Genomic DNA, 19,023 nt, shown 5'->3' with positions numbered 1-19,023 from the left:
AGGGGCTCGACCTACTGCCCTTCTGCCCCCCACACATTTGTAGGAGATGTGCAGCTTGGTCTTCACTGGGGTCCTCTAAGAAATGGAGTGGGACTGGACTGTCTATGACTCTGTTGATTGCCATTAGATCTCGTTCCTCTACCTGGACTGGCTGTGTGGGGTTCAGTCGGAGAGGAGGTGCTTGGAGGTGCTTGGCCCTGCTGGGACCGGAAGTCCTGGAGTAAAGTGGTACATGAGGTGGGAAAAACGGGAAGGGTGGCTTCCCCTTCTCTGAGTAGAAGCAAAGGGCTTTATGGAAAGGGATTTGTTGGGTAGGACTGCGGGGGGGGGGGGCTTTGACTGGGCTGTAGTGTGAATTAAAAAAATAATGAAAAATAAAGTAAGAATAAAAATAAAGAGCAAGCTACTGAGGTAAAGGTCAAGCAGGCCTAGGTGGCAAAGAGCAACCCAAAGAGGCGGAACAGGAGACTTCCTGCTGCTGATTGGTTCAGACTAGAATGTGGCTTTTTGCATAATAAACAGCTGACAGCCCAAGCTGGGGCAGGAAATACAGAGGTGGGACTTTCAGGCTGGTGGAGATTGGGAAGATTCAGAGAGATGCAGAAGGTGGTAGTAGGGAAACTGAGGGAGCTGGAAGCAGGCAGTGAGAACTACTTGGAGAGATGGGATGGAGGAGAAGTCAGGATACATTTAGATAGATAGCTGAGAGACTGTCCCAGCAAAAGGCTCCCAGCTTTAAAAAATGTAAATGGCTCTGTGTCTTAATTAAACTTCAAGAAAGCCCCACAATAGCTATATAAGAATCAAGGGCTTACAGTTTGTATCTGTAAGGAGACTTGTAACTTGTAAGGAGACGACTATTACTACTACTACTACTACTACTACTACTACTACTACTACTACTACTACTACTACTACAACCTAGATCTTGGGAGGATAAATTGTATGTAGGCTATATTTTATTGGACCAAAGCTTTTGACTATTAAAAACTTAGTGTGGATCTACATAAAGTAGGCAGTTATAGTTCATCAAAAGGACTGACATTTAGGAAGAGAAAGCCAATTGACAGAATTTGGCTTATTCTATTATGTTAATTTAGTTGATTTCAGTAGAGACAACCAAGACTCCTCATGTTTTGCTCAAAACATTGGTTTTCATATGCAAAATAAAATGGTATTTTTATACATGCAAAATTACTCAGGTCTAAAAGTCAGATTTCACATTACCTTTCTGGTGACTACAGTTCTCAGTTCTGGCTGTGTATGCTAATGAAGCTGGGAGCTTTTAACATATCAGTGTCTCTATCACAGGATTCTGAATTAACAGATTTGATATAAAGCCCAGAAATCAGTAACTTTAAAAAGCTTCCCTGATGCTTCTAAAATGTAGTCAGCACATCTATTTTAACTAGATTTCTGGCTTTAGATTTGGTCCTGAATTATCTTAACTGAAACATGTTTTGGGCTCTTTGTGGCTTCCATGAAAATTAATTGGTTTAACAGAAAATTTTGGGAGAATGTTTCTAAAATTACAGTCTGATCATAGCTTGTTATTAGCTTACTGGAACCTGGAAATCACCATCTTGCTTCCTGTGTTTTGGTCTCCATTCAGGTAAATGCAAAAGCAATTTCAAGGAGGGAAATATATCTTCTTGGGACACTAATCATTTATGCAAGAATTTTTCACTTTTCCCAGTGAAAAACATAGTTAAAATATTTGTAACATAAAATGTATTGAATTTATTGTATTTACTAGCACTTCTGTTAAAAAGAAAGACACCCAAGATGATATAGATGATAAATGACGGTGTTGAATGAATTCATGGACTTGACCATTAGCGCTAAGACATTGTGTCATGGTACCAATTTCTTTTACCTAACTAAAAGCATCTCCTCTTTAAACAGATTTATTCTTGGACATTAGGTCACAAGACTTATTATTTCCCCATTCCTTGCAAAATTAAATACAAGCAACAAGAAATAATTTTTAAGGGGCTGGGGATTTAGCTCAGTGGTAGAGCGCTTACCTAGGAAGCGCAAGGCCCTGGGTTCGGTCCCCAGCTCCAAAAAAAAAAAAAAAAAAAAAAAATTTTAAAATGGCTGTAGTCTTAATAGCCTTTACAAATCAGGTCTAAATAGGTAGAGACTGAGTTGAGTAATAGGATACCAGTCACACTCTCTCTTTTTGAGTCACTTTTGTTGACAACAAAGAGGCCTTATAGAAAGCATTGTTAGGATCAGTTTTTTTCAAATGTAGTATTATGAAGCAGTCTAGGCTGCCTTTTCCTATAATGCCTCCTTCAATTGGACTCTTCAGTTTCTCTCTGCTCAGTGTGTGAAGCTATATCATTGTGATCATTAGGACATCAGTGAATTAAATATCAGGTGAAAAAAGTTATTCAGACTAAACTTTGGGTTTAATGAGTGCTGAGAGAGGTGTTATCTCCTTGTGTGTCTGGTTATTTATTAATAAAAACCAATTAGATTCAAGTAAATGCCATAAAAGTATAAATGTAGAACATCTGACTTCATAAATTAAGAAAAAGACATCAGCGCCCAGAGCCTGGGGTTTCCCACAGCCCTCAGACACAAAACCTGCCTGCAGAAAGCTGGTCTGCTAGGAGCGCTCTCACTCCAAAGATCACAGGCTCACAGGCTCATGGGTACACAGGAGGGACAAGTTCTAGTCAGAGACAACAAGACCAACTAACATCAAAGATATCCAGACAGCAAGAGGCAAGCAAAGGAACCTAAGCAACAGAAACCAAGACTACTTGGCATCATCAGAATCCAATTCTTCCACCAAAGCAAATATTGGATATCCTAACACACCAGAAAAGCACGATTTGGATTTAAAAATCACACCTCATGATGATAACAGAGGACTGTAAGAAGGACATAAATAACTCCCTTAAAGAAATACAGGACAACATAGGTAAATAAGTAGAAGCCCTTAAAGAGGAAACACAAAAATCCCTTAAAGAATTACAGGAAAACACAACCAAACAGGTGAAGGAATTGAACAAAACCATCCAGGATCTAAAAATGGGAATAGAAACAATAAAGAAATCACAAAGGGATACAACCTTGGAAATAGAAAACCTAGGAAAGAGATCAGGAGCCACAAGCACAAGCACCACCAATAGAATACAGATTGAAGAGAGAATTTGAGGGGCAGAAGATTCCTTAGAAAACATTGACACAATAGTCAAAGAAAATGCAAAAAATGCAAAAAGCTCCTAACCCAAAACATCCAGGAAATAATGAGAAGACCTAACCTAAGAATAATAAGTATAGAAGAGGACGAAGATACCCAACTTAAAGGACCAGTAAATATTAACAAGAAAATTAAAGAACAATTTACAAACTCATTTGGAAAAGGAAAAAACTCCAGCTAAAATTATTCTCAACAATAAAAGAACTTCTGGGGTATCTTCATCCCTGAATTCAAGCTGTATTACAGAGCAACCATGATACAAACTGCATGGTATTCGTACAGAGACCGGCAGGTAGATCAATGGAATAGAATTGAAGACCCAGAATTGAACCCACAGACTTATGGCTACTTGATCTTTGACAAAGGAACTAAAATTATTCAATGAAAAAAATACAGCATTTTCAACAAATGGTGCTAGTTGAACTGGAGCTCAGCACATAGAAGAATGCAAATTGACCCATTCTTATCTCCATGTACAAAGCTGAAGTCCAAGTGGATCAAAGACCTCCACATAAAGCCAGATACACTGAAACTAATAGAAGAGAAAGTGGGGAAGAACTATGAACACATAGGCACAGGGGAAATTTTCCTGAACAGAACAGCAATGGGTTATGCTCTAGTATCAAGAATTGACAAATGGGACCTCATAAAATCGCAAAACTTCTGTAAGGCAAAGGACACTGTCAATAGGACCAAATGGCAACCCACAGATCGGGCAAAGTTCTTTATAAATCCTATACTAATCAAATAATCACAATAAAAAAATGGGGGACAGAACTAAACAAAGAATTTTCAACTGAGGAATATCAAATGACCAAGAAGCACCTAAAAAAAATCGTCAACATCCTTAGTCATCAAGGAAATGCAAATCAAAACAACCCTGAGATTCCACCTCACACCAGTCAGAATGGCTAAGATCAAAAACTCAGGTGACAGTAGATGCTGGCTAGGTTCTGGAGAAAGAGGAACACTCCTCCATTGTTGATGGGATTGCAAGCTAGTGTAACCACTTTGAAAATCAGTCTGGTGGTTCCTCAGAAAATTGGACATAGTATTACCAGAGGACCCAACTATACTACTCCTGGGCATAAACCCAAAAGATGTTCTAACATATAATAAGGATACATGCTCCACTCTGTTCATAGCAGCCTTACTTAATAGCCAGAAGCTGGAAAGAACCCAGATGTCTTTCAAAAGAGAAATGGATATAGAACATGTAGTACATTTACACAGTGAGATACTATTCAGCTATTGAAAACAATGACTACATGAAGCTCTTAGGCAAATGAATGGAACTAGAAAATATCATCCTGAGTGAGGTAACCCAATCACAAAAGAACACAAATGGAATGCATTCACTGATAAGTGGACATTAGCCACAAAGATTGGAATACCTAAGAAAAAAGTGACAGACCAATCATATGAAACCCAAGAAGAAGGAAGACCAAAATGTGGATGTTTCATTCCTTCTTAGAAGGGAGAACAAAATACTCAGAGGAGGAAATACAAGGACAAAGAGAGGAGCAGGGACTGAAGAGTAGTCATCCAGAGACTTCCCCCCCACCCCCGGGAGCCAATTCATATGCTGCCACCAAATATAGTCACTATTGGTGATGCCAGATATGGGTGCTCCTGAGAGGCTCTGCCAGAGCCCTAATTATACAGATGAGGATGGTTGCAGGTAACCATTGAACTGAACAAGGGGACCCCAGTCGAGGATTTAGAGAAAAGACTGAAGGAGCAGAAGGAGTTTGCAACACCATAGGAAGAACAACGGTATTGGCCAATCAAACCACCAACCAATGAATACATATGTAGGGACCCATGATCCACATATGGATCAGAGGATGGCATTGTCCAGCATCAACAGGAGAAAAATCTCTTGGTCCTGTGAAGGCTTGTTTCCCCAATGTAGGGTAATACCAGGGTGTTGAAGCTGGAGTGGTTGGATGGGATCATTCTCACAGAAGCAGGGGGATGGAGTATGGGAGGGGTGAAGGGGATAACATTTGACATGTAAATACATAAAGTATCCAAAAATACTTTAAAAAAAAGTAAAAGACATCATTTTGTAAAGTTGTAGATTAAGGAAACATACCCAATACCTTACATATGCCATTAATACAGACATTTCTGCTGTTGCCACCTTCAAAGCACGGGGTGCCATCAATGACGGCTTCCAGCATTCTCTCAGAAAACTGTTCATCTATGGGTCTGCAGTACAGCTCACAAGGATGTGCTGAAATGAGAAAACAGATGAATCCTTTTGACTTAACTCTGTAGTTTCAACCCTTCCCCCAGATTCCTCTGGACTCCTGACCTACAAATATCATTTACGAACCCTTCTGTGCCTTTCTGAGACAAATGATAAAATGTAGACCTTTTTGTTCCTCTTTTTGTCAATAAAACTTTTATAATGGATTACATTTGTAAGGTTGGATGAAAAGACTATATGCCTTCTGTTGTAAATGAGAAGAGCTTTCAACCCTACACTGAACTGTGCACCTAAAAATAATAAAGCCTAGAGCGTGTAGTATTATCTATCAAATCAATAATGGTAAGTGATAACACAGGATCCAAGCAAGTGGATCCAAGCTGTCTGTAGCAGGCAAACTGATTCTAGGATAAAGGCAGTCCTTTGTCAAGGCACCAGCATCATCACCACCATCTTAACACATTCCCTAAAGTAGACCTATTTTCCCCAACTCCAAGAAGTGCTTAGACACAAATAGACAACTACATAGGAGGATATAGAAGCAAAGAGTATGAGAACTGCCAAATTGGAACTCCATCTGATCAGCACAGGAACCTATCCCTCTAACTTGGGTCCCACTTAGAAGTCATTCTGAGGTTCAGGATTTCATTCCCTTGAGAATGAAGGCAGGAACGTGTAATTAAATGGATCCACCTACAGATGCATACATGATACTCAGAAGGACAATGACTTTTAAAATATAACTGCCTCAGTTTTTTAATGATTAACATGTGAAACGGTATTTTTCTTTTGAATGTTTTATTTTGAGTGTTATATCTTATTGCAGTACTAGGAATTGAATTCAATGCCTCTCACATGCTAAGCTATACCATGAAGCTATACTCCAAGCCGAGAATTTACTTTAGGTGACTCGAGACTGTCATTAGAAATTCTTTTGAGAGCTCTCTTAGATCTGTGTGTTATGGGCATTTGTTGGCTTCTTGTGGCTGAGACCAGACTTACTCTGAATGGATGAACACACCAGATGCAAAACACACCTAGTGTGTTGGTTTAAGGATGTGGTGACCTATGTGACAAAAATTAAAGCGTACAACTCAAGCACAGATATCTGAAGCTAAGCATCTGAACACTAAATACTTAGTAGTTTGGACAAATTGGACAAAGACATCAGATACATCTATATAAAGCTTAAAGGCTGGGGTTATGTAAATAAACAATACAAACTGATGTCACGGTATTTAAAAAGATAGACAAAGTCAGAATATGTCAAAGAGATTGCTTTGCAAAAATCCAGAGAATAGAAGTAGAGACTAGCACTACTAATGACCAAACTGGAGTAGAAGCACATAGGGGCAGCCACATGGGAGTAATTATGCTTTCCTAGGGATGAGAATGTCTATTCCTATGTCCAATCTAGATATATGTGTGTGTGTGTGTGTGTGTGTATGTATATATATATGAAATGGTATTTTTCTTTTGAATGTTTTATTTTGAGTGTTATATCTTATTGCAGTATATATACAATAGCTCAACAAATGATTGTCATCATTAGAATATATATTATATATTATATGTATGTGTGTGTTATATACAATAGGAGCTCAACGAATAATTATCATCATTTCCATAACCTCATCATTGGCTTAAGGATTTCTGAAGTTCATTAAAAGTAGACTTGACATTTTATGCTTTTCATTTCAGTTTCTTCAAATTGTCAAGAGATTGGTAACTGCTGCTCGGGTCTTACTACAAACAAACACAACATCTCTCTTTAGATTATTCATTACCAGCCAAGCGTGCATTTAGTTCATACTTTGTTTTCCTATTTTCTAAGTCACTGACGTCTTGTCCATTTAGCATAAGGAAGATAGATCTTGCTCAGACAGCAAGTATCTCCACACTTTGTTTTACTGTAACTGTGGACCTTCATTCAATGATGCTCTGGTCATGTTTTAGCTGCAGAAGTCCTTCTGTTTACAGTTCTAAGGCTGTGGCTGGACAGTGTCCCCAGGAGCAATCTTCTCAGGGACATTCAGGTCCTGCCAGCTACTGATCAGTTATTGCCAGTAGAGTGTGGGAAGGAGTATATGCTCAATAAAATGCAGAAAGAAGTTCAGGCTTGGGGATCTCCTTCACAAAACTCTGGACTTGAACCATTATTATACAAATTTGATCCCCAACTCAAAGTACTGAATTTAGTCTTCACAGAGCGGGCTGTTAAAAAGATAGTGTGATTGTAAGCATTAGAGCATTAACTGCTGGCAGAGAGTGATTATTATTGAGCAACTACTGCAAGAGAATTTAATTCATTGTGGCCAATTAAATGCATTGGCATGATCAATATTGTTAGCGGAAATCTTCTGTACAGATCAACACAGTGTCATTTTAATCATGAGACATTAACTCAGGTGGTCACAAAAATAAATATTATCCTTGGCGAGAGAAGTCAAGAACATCCATTGAGCAATGGAATGTTTATCCAGAGAGAAACGCACAAATTAACTAAAATTGCATTTCTATAATGAGATGCTGTGCATTTATCTGAGAGGAATATGTGAACTTTCATTACACAATCAATGCCTAGAGAATCAAGAATGTTACAGAATTGACAAGGACAATCAACTCTTGTGCAGACAGAAATGCGCTATTAACAATGGTTACTTCTTGGAAATAGAGTATGTATGATGATGTAATGAAATTTGTTTCTTTTTCATTTGACTGTGGACATTAACAGCTTATAAAACATATATATTCCTTCCTTTCCAAAATAATGTCTCAGCTCTGAAACAATAGAGCTTGAGCACTCTCCTTTATTGCATGATAATCACAACACATCTCCATGCTGAGAGGTCCTTATTTCCAAACGTCCCTGCATTCTGCTTTTCCAGTATGGAATTGATACAGTTTTTAAAGTTGGACTATATGAACATACATGAAGTGTGCTGCATATACAAAACACAAATGTCTGTTGAGTTTAAGTGTGTGGTTGTGAAATCTCAAAAATATCCATTGTTATTTGTGGCAAAAAAAAGCAGGTAGCATGTAGGCCAGCTACTGAGTTTTTAAATTTATTTATCTTTAAATTAGGATATAGCCTACTATATAACATTATGGCATTTCCAAACCAGGTGTGTCGTAGTAGATTTTCCTGTCCCCTTTTCTCCACTTCACTCTTTATCTCTGCTGCTTCCCACTGTAACCTCTCCCACTCTACTCTCCTTTCCACTTCACTAGACCAACTGCTTTTATCCTTTCAGAGTTTATATATACTTTAGACTAGAGAGAACCCTGATTGAAGAAGGAAGCGTAAATGGAAGGCTTAGTGCCCCTTAAACAATTTGCAATGCTGAGTCAAAAGTTCCATGTGTCTGTCCTCATCTTTTCTAGCCTTTCTTTCATGGTAATTTGAGGGAGTCCGTAGATATCCTTATCCCATGACATGGCATTCTAAATAAAGAGGCAAGGGTGACAATGGATGGTCTTCAAGTGTAGCCGAGATTCAAGGACACAGATGTCAACCTCACAGATTCTAAACCTTGAGTGTTGAATATTGTCATTGTCTCACATTATTCACTTGCCCTGTTGCATGTTTGTCAGAGTCATGTGATGTTTCACTATCGCTTTCAGAAGCACTTATAATTTGGCTGAGTGAAAGCACTAAAAACAAGTTACAGATGACTTCTGTCCCTCGTGCTATCTGGCTAACCTTATCAGCAAGCTCAGGTGACTGAGTGAATTTACTGAGCCAAAGTTTGAATTTGGTTCTGCAGAAATGCAATCACTCAATACGTTTTGGCAATGATCCTAAGAGTGATTGTTAGATACAAAAAATAAATAAATAAGATTTGTTTTTATAGACGAACTTATCTTCAAACTGTGTGATTCATCTGCTCTCCCAAAGAAAAGCTCAGGTAATGGAATGTAATTATTGAATCAAAGGTTACACTTTTGATCCTTCTAAAACAGGATGGCTCAACATTTGAGGGAAATAATCTTTAAGAAGTGATCATTAGATGTAGAAATGCCAAACTTGAAGTGAAAGATAAAAATAAGATGAGGAAAAGTTTGGATGTCTTTTATGTGGGTTGGGGGAGACAGCAATTATTCAGTTGAGAGAGTAAGTCACAGGTAATGGAGAAACCATTAGGCTAGATGACCAGATGACCGATGCTTCGATCCCAGATAAGTGGCTAGTGCATCCATCAGCATATTTCAATCCCAGTGATAAAAGCCAGTCACCCCAAATCACATGGAAGCTTTGTCAACTTTTATGACTTTAATGACTCATTCATTTAGTACCTACAGCCATCTGGGCAAACAGTAGGCACATGAGAATTGCTTATATATCTATGACAATCCAAGTTGAAATAACCCTTTTTATTCCTACTCAAGTTATTTGACCTAAAAGCATTCATTACATACATATACACATACATACATACATACACATACATACATACATGCATGTATACTATATACATATACAGTATAAATATTCATGTATACTACATACAAGTATGTATATTTTATATTGTATGTAGTGTAAGGTGGTGATGGGTGAGGGCGAGGGTATGGAAATTGTGTCCCTATTACACTAATGGAGCTGTTTTAATATGTTAGTCCTAGGGGTCCATAAAATCAGTGACCCCAATAGCTCCAACACAGTACAAATATGCAGGACATAGATATAGATGGCACTGCCTAGATGTACCTTAGTCATTTGTTATATAATAAGATGTCTCAGTTGCAGCAATAATCAATTGTCTCACCCCATCCAGCAAGAACCAGGGAAGGAAAAATGATAGCTATCGAGATGCTTTGAAGACTCAAAGTTGGCAAATCTCTATGGAGCTTTTCTTTCCACAGCTTTGATTATAATCGTCCTGACAGCCAACTGTCAGGTTCTTGCGTCTGTGACTCATGAGTCTCAGCACACTGGCATTTCAAGAATCTAATAATCACATAAAAGTTAGGTTAGCTATTCTTTTTAATTCCCTTGCCTCAAATACCCTTAAGTTAGGCAAATTTTCTGTTTTCATTCTTTGGTCAACATTGAAACCTAACATGAAATAGGATTTCACACTGCTCTGAGAAATCAGCCTCCTTGCATGTGGGCTCCCATGGGGGAACTGGTGACAACTCAGCTGGGCATGTGGCACATGGTCTGGGACAAGATCTCTGAGCAAATGCAGTCTTGCTTAGGGATATTCTTATGCACTAGACGGAAAGGGAAAGTTGAATATAGAGAAGGATAGTGAGAGAGAAAAGAGGTAGAATAAATAAATCCACATAGATAATAATCTGGAAGGAAATGAAAAGACAAAAATTGATATAAATGTTTTCAAGGGTACATAAACATTGAACAAATAACCTCATGCCTTTGATCTCAGCATTTGGAAGGGAAAGACAGAGAAGATAGGTTCCTTGTAAGTTGAAGGCTAGCCTAATCTACAGAGCAAATCCAGGACATCCTAGGCTACACAGAGAAACCCTGTCTCAATAAATAATAATAAATATATGTCATTGTCGAGAATATTTGTACAACACACTATCATGTTTTACCTTATCGAAGTGAATATAATTACATGTTCAATGGTAAGGGGGGTATTATACATCCTCTTTGAGAGAGGTCAAAATGGAGCAGACCTAGCTAGAAATGGGGCTGCTAGATTGGTCTATACTTTTAGTGACTTCAAACTGCTGGACAAAGGATATGTTAGGTTGGAAGAGAGGGTTTATGTTTATGTCAACGGAAAAGGAGAAAAAGGTTTCTATTCCATTCGAAATTATAAAAGTCAGATTTGACAGAGGAAGACCTCCTGAAATTCTGGACTACAAGCAAGAAACACATCAAGACCGAAACAGGTAAGAAGGCGTTTCTCGGGAACAGCTCTGAAACTGGGAGACAGAAATGTCTCCAGTCAAAACTTCTACTTGTATAGCCAATAAATGTGTTGACTACATAAATCTGCTGGTTACAGAACCCTCACAACTTACTATGGCAAGGTGTCCTTTCTAATGGGATGGATGGAGATTTATATTGTAGTTTGATTATATGATCAAACTAACTTCTCAAGGTGGGGTTTTGGTTCCCTGGGCTTGGGGTCTGGGACAGACCATGAGGAAGAGGAGAGAGGAGAATAGGGAGGGACACCATGGACTAGGTGGATTGTGAGAGCATGGCCATGAGGGCTGGCCCGTCGAGGTAGAAACAGCCCAGGCTTTCATGGCAAGTTATTGACAGAGAAGAAGACAAAAGAGCATAGAGAGTTGATGTGCTTTTAAGACTTATAAACATAGAGGTTTGTGTCTCTTATTTGGGAATTAAATAATCTCAGGTGAGTAGAAACTCCCAATAACATTTACCACAACAGCTACCATTACATTCTCCAGTTCAGCTACGCCTCCATCCCTTGACATGCATCCCTTAGATCTTTGATTTTACTTTATAACCTGGTCCTATGTTGCACATATGAAATGTTGATCTCAGGTTTGGCATTAATTTCTGATGAAGACATTCTGACTATCTTTTTTGAACTCTTCTCTCAATATGGAATGACCTTCTAAACTGCCTTCCTTTTTTGTTTCCTTCACAGAAAGATCTATTATACATAAACTCATTAGCTACTTCCATGGAAGGCTCCTTTGAAGTTACTCCCATTCCACCTCTTTGGAATATTTACTGAGTGTCTAAATTCCTCCATGGCCCAGTTATTGAAAACCAGCCCCCATGTTTGAAGAATGTCATGTTCATCTCCCACAGGGAAGACTGGACATATCCAGACTTTACAATTTAGTAGTCGGCTTGAACGAGTCAGTGTAAGTGTCTTCTACAACTGAGAAACCCTGGTGCTACAGTTCTCTCTGTTGACCTTTGCAGGGCTTCTGAGAAACTGCAGACCTGAGATGCACATTTAGGGTCCCTTACCTGGATTAAACACTGGGAACCAGCGGTAGAATTGGTTTTTGTAGGGGACTGTGTCAAATTCACTGCACTGCATCTGTCGGAAAGTTGGAGTGTCTGAGCGGCAGGGGTGGACATTGCATAAGCGATAGCGTTTTCTTTCTCCGGTGCAGTATTTCCCTCCAAACTTTGGTCTATAGATGAAAGAGACAAGCTGTTCTTTACATTTCCCAAGAAGTCAACAATTTCCTTTTAAAATCCCTTGCCACCTAGTCATGGCTATTCCTTATCAAAACATGCCTGTTTCTGACTTAAGAAACAGATAAATCAATCTAATTTCATATGTTTGGGGCTGTATATGTTTCTTATCAGCCTTTTTTTTCTTTTGGTCCCTATTTTAACATTATATACATGTATATGCCTGCTTTAATTAAATGAATACTCATTTTAAATGATTTATATTTTAATAGAAATATGGATTTCTATTAAATTTTATATACATTATTATAGAATTCTAGAATATTATAGACTTATAGAATTATTATGGAATATATGTTTTGAATGGCAAAATCACCAGAAAAAGTATCTGAAGAAAATAGAAAAATTTTACTTTCACGATGTATTCCCTTTCTGATTTGTTCTTAGCAAATAACAATGGTTACATTGCAGAATCATCCATACTTGGCCAATCTTGGATCTGGCTACCAGTTGTTCGCATTTATTTGTTTGTTCTTGAGACAGTATCTTGTTATGCACTCCTGGCTGGGAGTGACCATGCTAGGTGCTAGGTTGACCATGCTGGTCTCAATCTTACAGAGATCTCTCTGCCTTCACCTTCTGAGTGCTGAGATTAAAGCATTCACTACCATGTCCAACCTACCCGGCTGCATTTTTATACGTGTTTTTTCTTTCTCAGTTACACAGCTATAAAAGCAGTCTGATCATTATCTTCATTCTTATGTTCCCTATGCCAATTAAAAAAATTCAACCCCCTGTGCACAATGTATACTATTAGATTATCTTAAATATGTTAGTTTCTTGTTTAAAAGATTTTTGAATGTAACCCAGTGCCTAAAAATGTCAATCAAGTCTAAGTTCTTGTGATTGGCACTCCAGGCTTTCATGGTTCTGTGGTAAGTGACTCTGTCAAGTCTTGCATAGTTTTTGTATATGCTTCTTACTCCCTAGTGTTTTCCCATGCCCCTGAATGGACTTCCTTATTTTTAAGTCTTTCCACGTCTATATGCTGTCTTTCTTTGAGGAGCAAATAAATGCTGCCTGCATCATAAATCCCCTCTGGATGCCAACCACAAGTGATCTCTTTCTCCTTTTAAAAGACACTTCATGTTCTAACTGTATTTACTGGCCTTTTTCTGAAGATGGTTCTTTAATGACTCAGTTCAAGTTCTAATTCCTTTATAGAATTTGTATATTACTGTGAGTACAACGACATCTTATGGTCATAGAGACGTAAACTAATGTGAGGATATAAGAATTTCTCACTCAGTATCATGTATATGGGAGAGCAGTATATCAGATCAGAAAGAAGCAGAGGACAGCTGATAGATCACATTGAAGGTTCTCCAGTGACTCATCATGCCTTCTTACTTGCACCTTATTGTACCCAAGAGAGATATTATGACTATCACCGCAGTGTAACATCATGGGTCCAAAGACTGGAGCTTGTATCAACTTGACTTTCTAGTAGTTAGATGAATCTAAACAAGTTATCTTATTTTTCTGAGCTCCAGTTGTTTGTTATTGTGATTGTGAAGTGAGCATGCTAATCGTTGTTTTACAATAATTTTCACGGCTCAATGAGATAATGCATATAAATATTTAAAAAGTTGTGGTTAGTGCATTATTAGGACTGAAGGCACAGTAGACTCTTTAGGCATTATGAATACAAAGCAACCAACACTGAAATATAATGATGTTCTCAACAGATGCTATGGGGAAGAAAGCATCAGTACAAAGTCAACATAAGTCCTATGCTTCCTTGAAATTTTACAATTTTGTTAAACTATTAAAGTAACTTTTGGTTGTAAGTCTTGCCATCTCTCCAGCCCTTAAAAACTGCACAGAAGTGAGAAAATTTAGGATAGCAACTAAGTAGGTGTGTCTATGAGTACAACAAGGGTTTGGATAAGGTAGAGCATTACATGGAAGCAAAGTTGACCAGAATGAGTTCTTGGAAGGGATAGACCAAGAGAACAGTCTCAGAGAAAAGGCTGAAGATAGGATACATGAACAGGACAGATGCAACTATATGCTAGGGACAAGAAGTGCATTTCCCAGCTAATAGCAGCAAAGCCAAGGTTTGAGTCATGTCTTCTAATCTGCGGCCTGAGTTCTTATCCATGTTCTGTCTCAGCTGATTGGCAGCCCTGAGGGACAATCCTGCCAGTCTTAGTTGTATTCTTATTCTCTTTGATATTTGTGAGACTTACTCTACCTGCTCCCCATTTTTCATAGTGCAACTTGAGAGCTCAGAGCAGCTCACATAGCAGGCTTTTTCATTTGTCTCTTCTTTGTAGGAGGTACTAAGAATTACCCTTACCTTCTGAATGCTAGTCTGCATTCAATGACAGAGACTCTGTGACTTGGCACCTGTCCATCTCATTTTCCTCAAACAAATATTACCAAGAGTCTCATCTGAGCCAAGATGTGCCAGTGTTTCACTATCCCTATAGTTGGTCTCACGTGACCAATGTCAAAGATAAGGTCAGGAAAGGTATCGACAGAAGAATACATTTAAAAAACACACACATACAATTGCATAGTAAGTGTGGTTGAAGAAGGCTACAGTCTTCAGCATAAGTGGGTAGTTAACTCATACACTGACCTGACTTTGTGACTGGAATCACGGAGATCTTTATACACAAATTACCATTAACAGTGGTCTCAAAGAAGTCAAGAAAATGAGTTTTGGAATTAGATGTCATTACTCACCCAAGGAGGCTAAGAAATTGCAGTCCTGGAGATGGGCACTAGGACATTATGTCCTCTAATGCTGAGCTAGGGAACCATTCTTCAGTTCCTCAGAGAGACCATCCATTCTCTAAAGACTATAGGTTATTAAACAGCTTCCCAAGGTTAGGGAGTGGTGCCTCTATACATACCACAACTTATTGCCTATATTTCCTGATCTCTAAAAGCACATTTCTGACCAAACTGATAAGAATCTGCTTTGTAAATAAAGTACTGTGTAAGACATTCCTGCTGCTGAATTTCTTTTTAAAATAATAGAATTTTATCAAAAGGCAGAATTTTAAGACAATTACATCATCCTCCCTCAAACAAATACTTACATGTATAAGTGATGACCTTATAAATAGTGTTTATTTATAATTTATAATATCATAGGTATTATATTAAGCTACACATAATTTTAAAATCCTCAGGAAAAATTTTATATATAGCAAATTGTATGTATATATAAAACACATGCACATATATGATTTACATATAGTACTATGCTTATTAATAAAAGGAGAAGGTTAAGATTTGGAACTTAGATACTGAAAGGCCTTGTAGCCACTTTTATCACTTGTCTTTTAAAATGTAGTTTTTATTCTTCACAGCAAAGACAACTCTAGGAAAATGAGCTTAGTCCCATCCCCACTTCTGAGCAGCATCAAATGCATCCTCAAAGAATGTATACTTAGAAACTTGTATATGAGGAAGTAATGAAACCAAGAATGCAATCTATCTATAAACATGACAATATAAACTTAACTTACACACATATGTAACAATATAAGATTACTATGTGAAAAAATAAACATTGGATTAAAAAGGGAAATTGAATTATGAAACCCTACATAGGACACATGGAACCCTAAGATTAGATTCATAAAGATATGTTGCTAGAACTTTAACAATAATTTACTCCAAAAACGTCCATGGCCAATTTTATAGTTATAAAAGGGTTGAATACTCTTATGTAATTGTATTTTCATTGTGATTGAAATCTAGCTATAATCATATCAACTGAGTTTTACTAATTTACTTTGTACTGAGAGAGCACAGTTATCTGGAAGGATTTAATTGCATAAGCCCCTGGAGAGTTTCACATACAAAGAAATTTGTTTCCTCATTTAAAAGAAGTTTCCTTTGCTCTACCAAAATGAAGGAGTAAACTTACTTAGATGTTATTAGGACTCCAATGCCAAGTTAAAACATTGAAAAAGAAGTACATTTTTTCGCCCTGTGTGAACCTGCTGGGTCTTTCTGTCTAAGAGAATTGATCAACTCTTCCTCAGAAACCTTCAAGAATGGTGTCATGCCATTCAAGAATAGCATCCTAGCATTTAGAGACAAGAAGATAGCAAGTGCTCAGGCCAGGCCTTACTCTGGGTTGTTGCAGAGCCTCTCTGCGCTCTGAGCTCCTGCCCCACATGTCCTCGAACAGTGTGACCAGGGTGACCAGCGTCCCCAGCCTCCAGGGATGCTCTCTGGTTTCTTCCCCACTGTGATACACTTTCCAGCCATACACCACTGCAAAGAAATGTGATAGGGAGTACATGTGTCAGGAAGATTCTGTAGGAAGCTGGGCCAAAGACTTTCTAAGTCTAAACCCAATCCTTTCCAAGACAGAAGACTTTCTATGGCAATACAAAAGGGGCCACATAGAAAAGGGTTTAGAGAGCCTCTTCAGATAAATTGGGTTTCTAGAATCAGATTTATCAGGCACTGTAAACTCAGGGACAGATGGTGCCAAACTCCTATACCCACGATGACACAACCCACTTAACGGGTCAGCATGAGTCACCATACCCTCCTGCAGTCTAGAGGAGATCTAATGTCTGTGAGTTGTGGATTTAAGACTTTTCTGCTTAGGAAAATAGAAAGAGCTTTAAAATATTCAGTTACGCCAGACATCAAGAAGGAGGATTATAAATGGACCCAATCTGATGTTTTGGGGGCCACTTGCCTGAGCTTTTCAATCTTCAATATTGAGGGAGGAATATCTAAAATGAAAGTTGATAGCACATTCAGAAGAAACTAGAAACCCTACAGAAGTTCCTCAGAAGACGGGCCTGATGCTCTGCAGGTAAAGTCCTTTCTCAGGGACTAAGCATAGTTCTGAGTCCTTTCTCATCGTCCCAGCAATGGCTAGAACGGAGAAGGAGATATGTTTCCAGTGTCTGGTCTGACTCTGTGAGTGCCATTGGGTGCTCCTCACATCCCCCAGCGCCTTCTTCCTACCTCTTTCCAAGAACTTCAGGCCAACTGCCCTCCCACCTTTCTTTCTCAGACCAACAACACATCACCTTCTTCTCACCACAACGTGTCCCATCTGCAGCAGCATCCAGCTTAGAGCGACAGAAGCCTTTCACTGAGCACCACAGTGTCTGGCAAACATTCTGGAAAACAAAGGAGAGTTTGCATTCTGTTGTATTTTCAAATCCTGCATGGAAGCATATCTGAAAAAGACCTAGTAACTTAGAAGATAAAAAGATAGCATGCACCAAGAATTGACCAATAGGGTTGCAGAAAAAGTTTCTCCACAGCCAAAGAAACTATGAGAAAGTGAAGAGACATACAGAATGGAAAAAAAATCTTTGCCAGCTATACGTCATACTGGTTGTTCATATCCATCTGTCTGTCATATATTTATCATCTGTCTATCTATCTATCTATCTATCTATCTATCTATCTATCTAGCTATCTAGCTATCTAGTATGTATCTATATATGCATCTATGTATCTATTTGTCTGTCTGTCTGTCTATGTATGTATCTATGTATCTATCTGTCTGTCTATGTATGTATGTATGTATGTATGTATGTATGTATGTATGTATGTATGTATCTATCTATCTATCTATCTATCTATCTATCTATCTATCTATCATCAATCTACCATATATAAAGTATTCTAGAGTAGACAGGGTCCAAATTGTAAAAGAATATGACATAGGGAGTTAGAATTGCATCCAATGGATAGTAGTGACTCTAAGAACAGAATAGCAGCATGATTGTATTTATGCTTTTAAGATAAGAATAGCAATTTGAATATCAAAAAAGACAAACAGAATAAACACAGTGGTGCTAATGAAGAAGGCAAGACAGAGATGTTAATTACACAAGAGCACAATGTCAAAACTTGACTTATCGACTACATATTGGAAATAAAGAAGACTGACTGGAGATGAATCTTATTCCTACCGGGGGATCTCCTACTCTTCAATCAAATAGGAAATAGGGGCAATTTTAGGGATTAGATTGACTGCTATGGAGCTTATAGGTGTTAAATACTATGAACTCTATAAATCACCATGGAACTGCCTCCATGCTGTATAGAATTTGTGGCTCCACACAACCCCAAGAAAGTGGAATCAAAGATTTACATAAATATAAGTAATTTCAAATATATCTTTCAGTTCTGGGCCTGATCCTCCAGTTTCCAAGCGTTTTCCATGCTTTCTCCAGCACACTGCAGATCTCAGGCCCTGCACAGACCCCCTGAAGGCATCAAGAAGTCCAGAACTCACTTCCACTTCCTGGCAGAATGTAGCATTTGGGCCGTATTGGAGCTGGCACTGGTGATGAACATCATAAATCACTCCAGGGGCAATGACATTGGACTTTAAGCCTTTCTTTCTGGGGACGTCATCAAGACAGAACCCCCTGCCTCGGCTGTAAACAAATCAACCAAAACCAGATCAGTTGCATATGGATC

At 38.3% G+C, this 19,023-nt stretch overlaps 1 protein-coding gene across 2 annotated transcripts in view; it reads right to left on the bottom strand.

Moving 5' to 3' along the window:
• Adamts12 (ADAM metallopeptidase with thrombospondin type 1 motif, 12) overlaps positions 1-19,023 on the bottom strand; it is a 294,742-nt gene that overhangs the window by 93,264 nt on the left and 182,455 nt on the right. For both annotated transcript variants that reach the window (XM_039101948.2, NM_001106420.4), the window contains exons 9-13: positions 18,836-18,980; positions 17,613-17,705; positions 16,691-16,836; positions 12,361-12,530; positions 5,323-5,456 (exon numbers count right to left, since the gene is read on the bottom strand). In XM_039101948.2, coding sequence (XP_038957876.1) covers positions 5,323-5,456; positions 12,361-12,530; positions 16,691-16,836; positions 17,613-17,705; positions 18,836-18,980 — 688 coding nt within the window. The remainder of the gene's footprint in view (positions 1-5,322; positions 5,457-12,360; positions 12,531-16,690; positions 16,837-17,612; positions 17,706-18,835; positions 18,981-19,023) is intronic.

This window comes from Rattus norvegicus, chromosome 2 (genome assembly GCF_036323735.1).
Source record: "Rattus norvegicus strain BN/NHsdMcwi chromosome 2, GRCr8, whole genome shotgun sequence".
NCBI classification, from domain to species: domain Eukaryota; kingdom Metazoa; phylum Chordata; class Mammalia; order Rodentia; family Muridae; genus Rattus; species Rattus norvegicus.
Note: the sequence above shows the minus strand (reverse complement) of the source record. Positions and strands in the feature narration are given on the sequence as shown.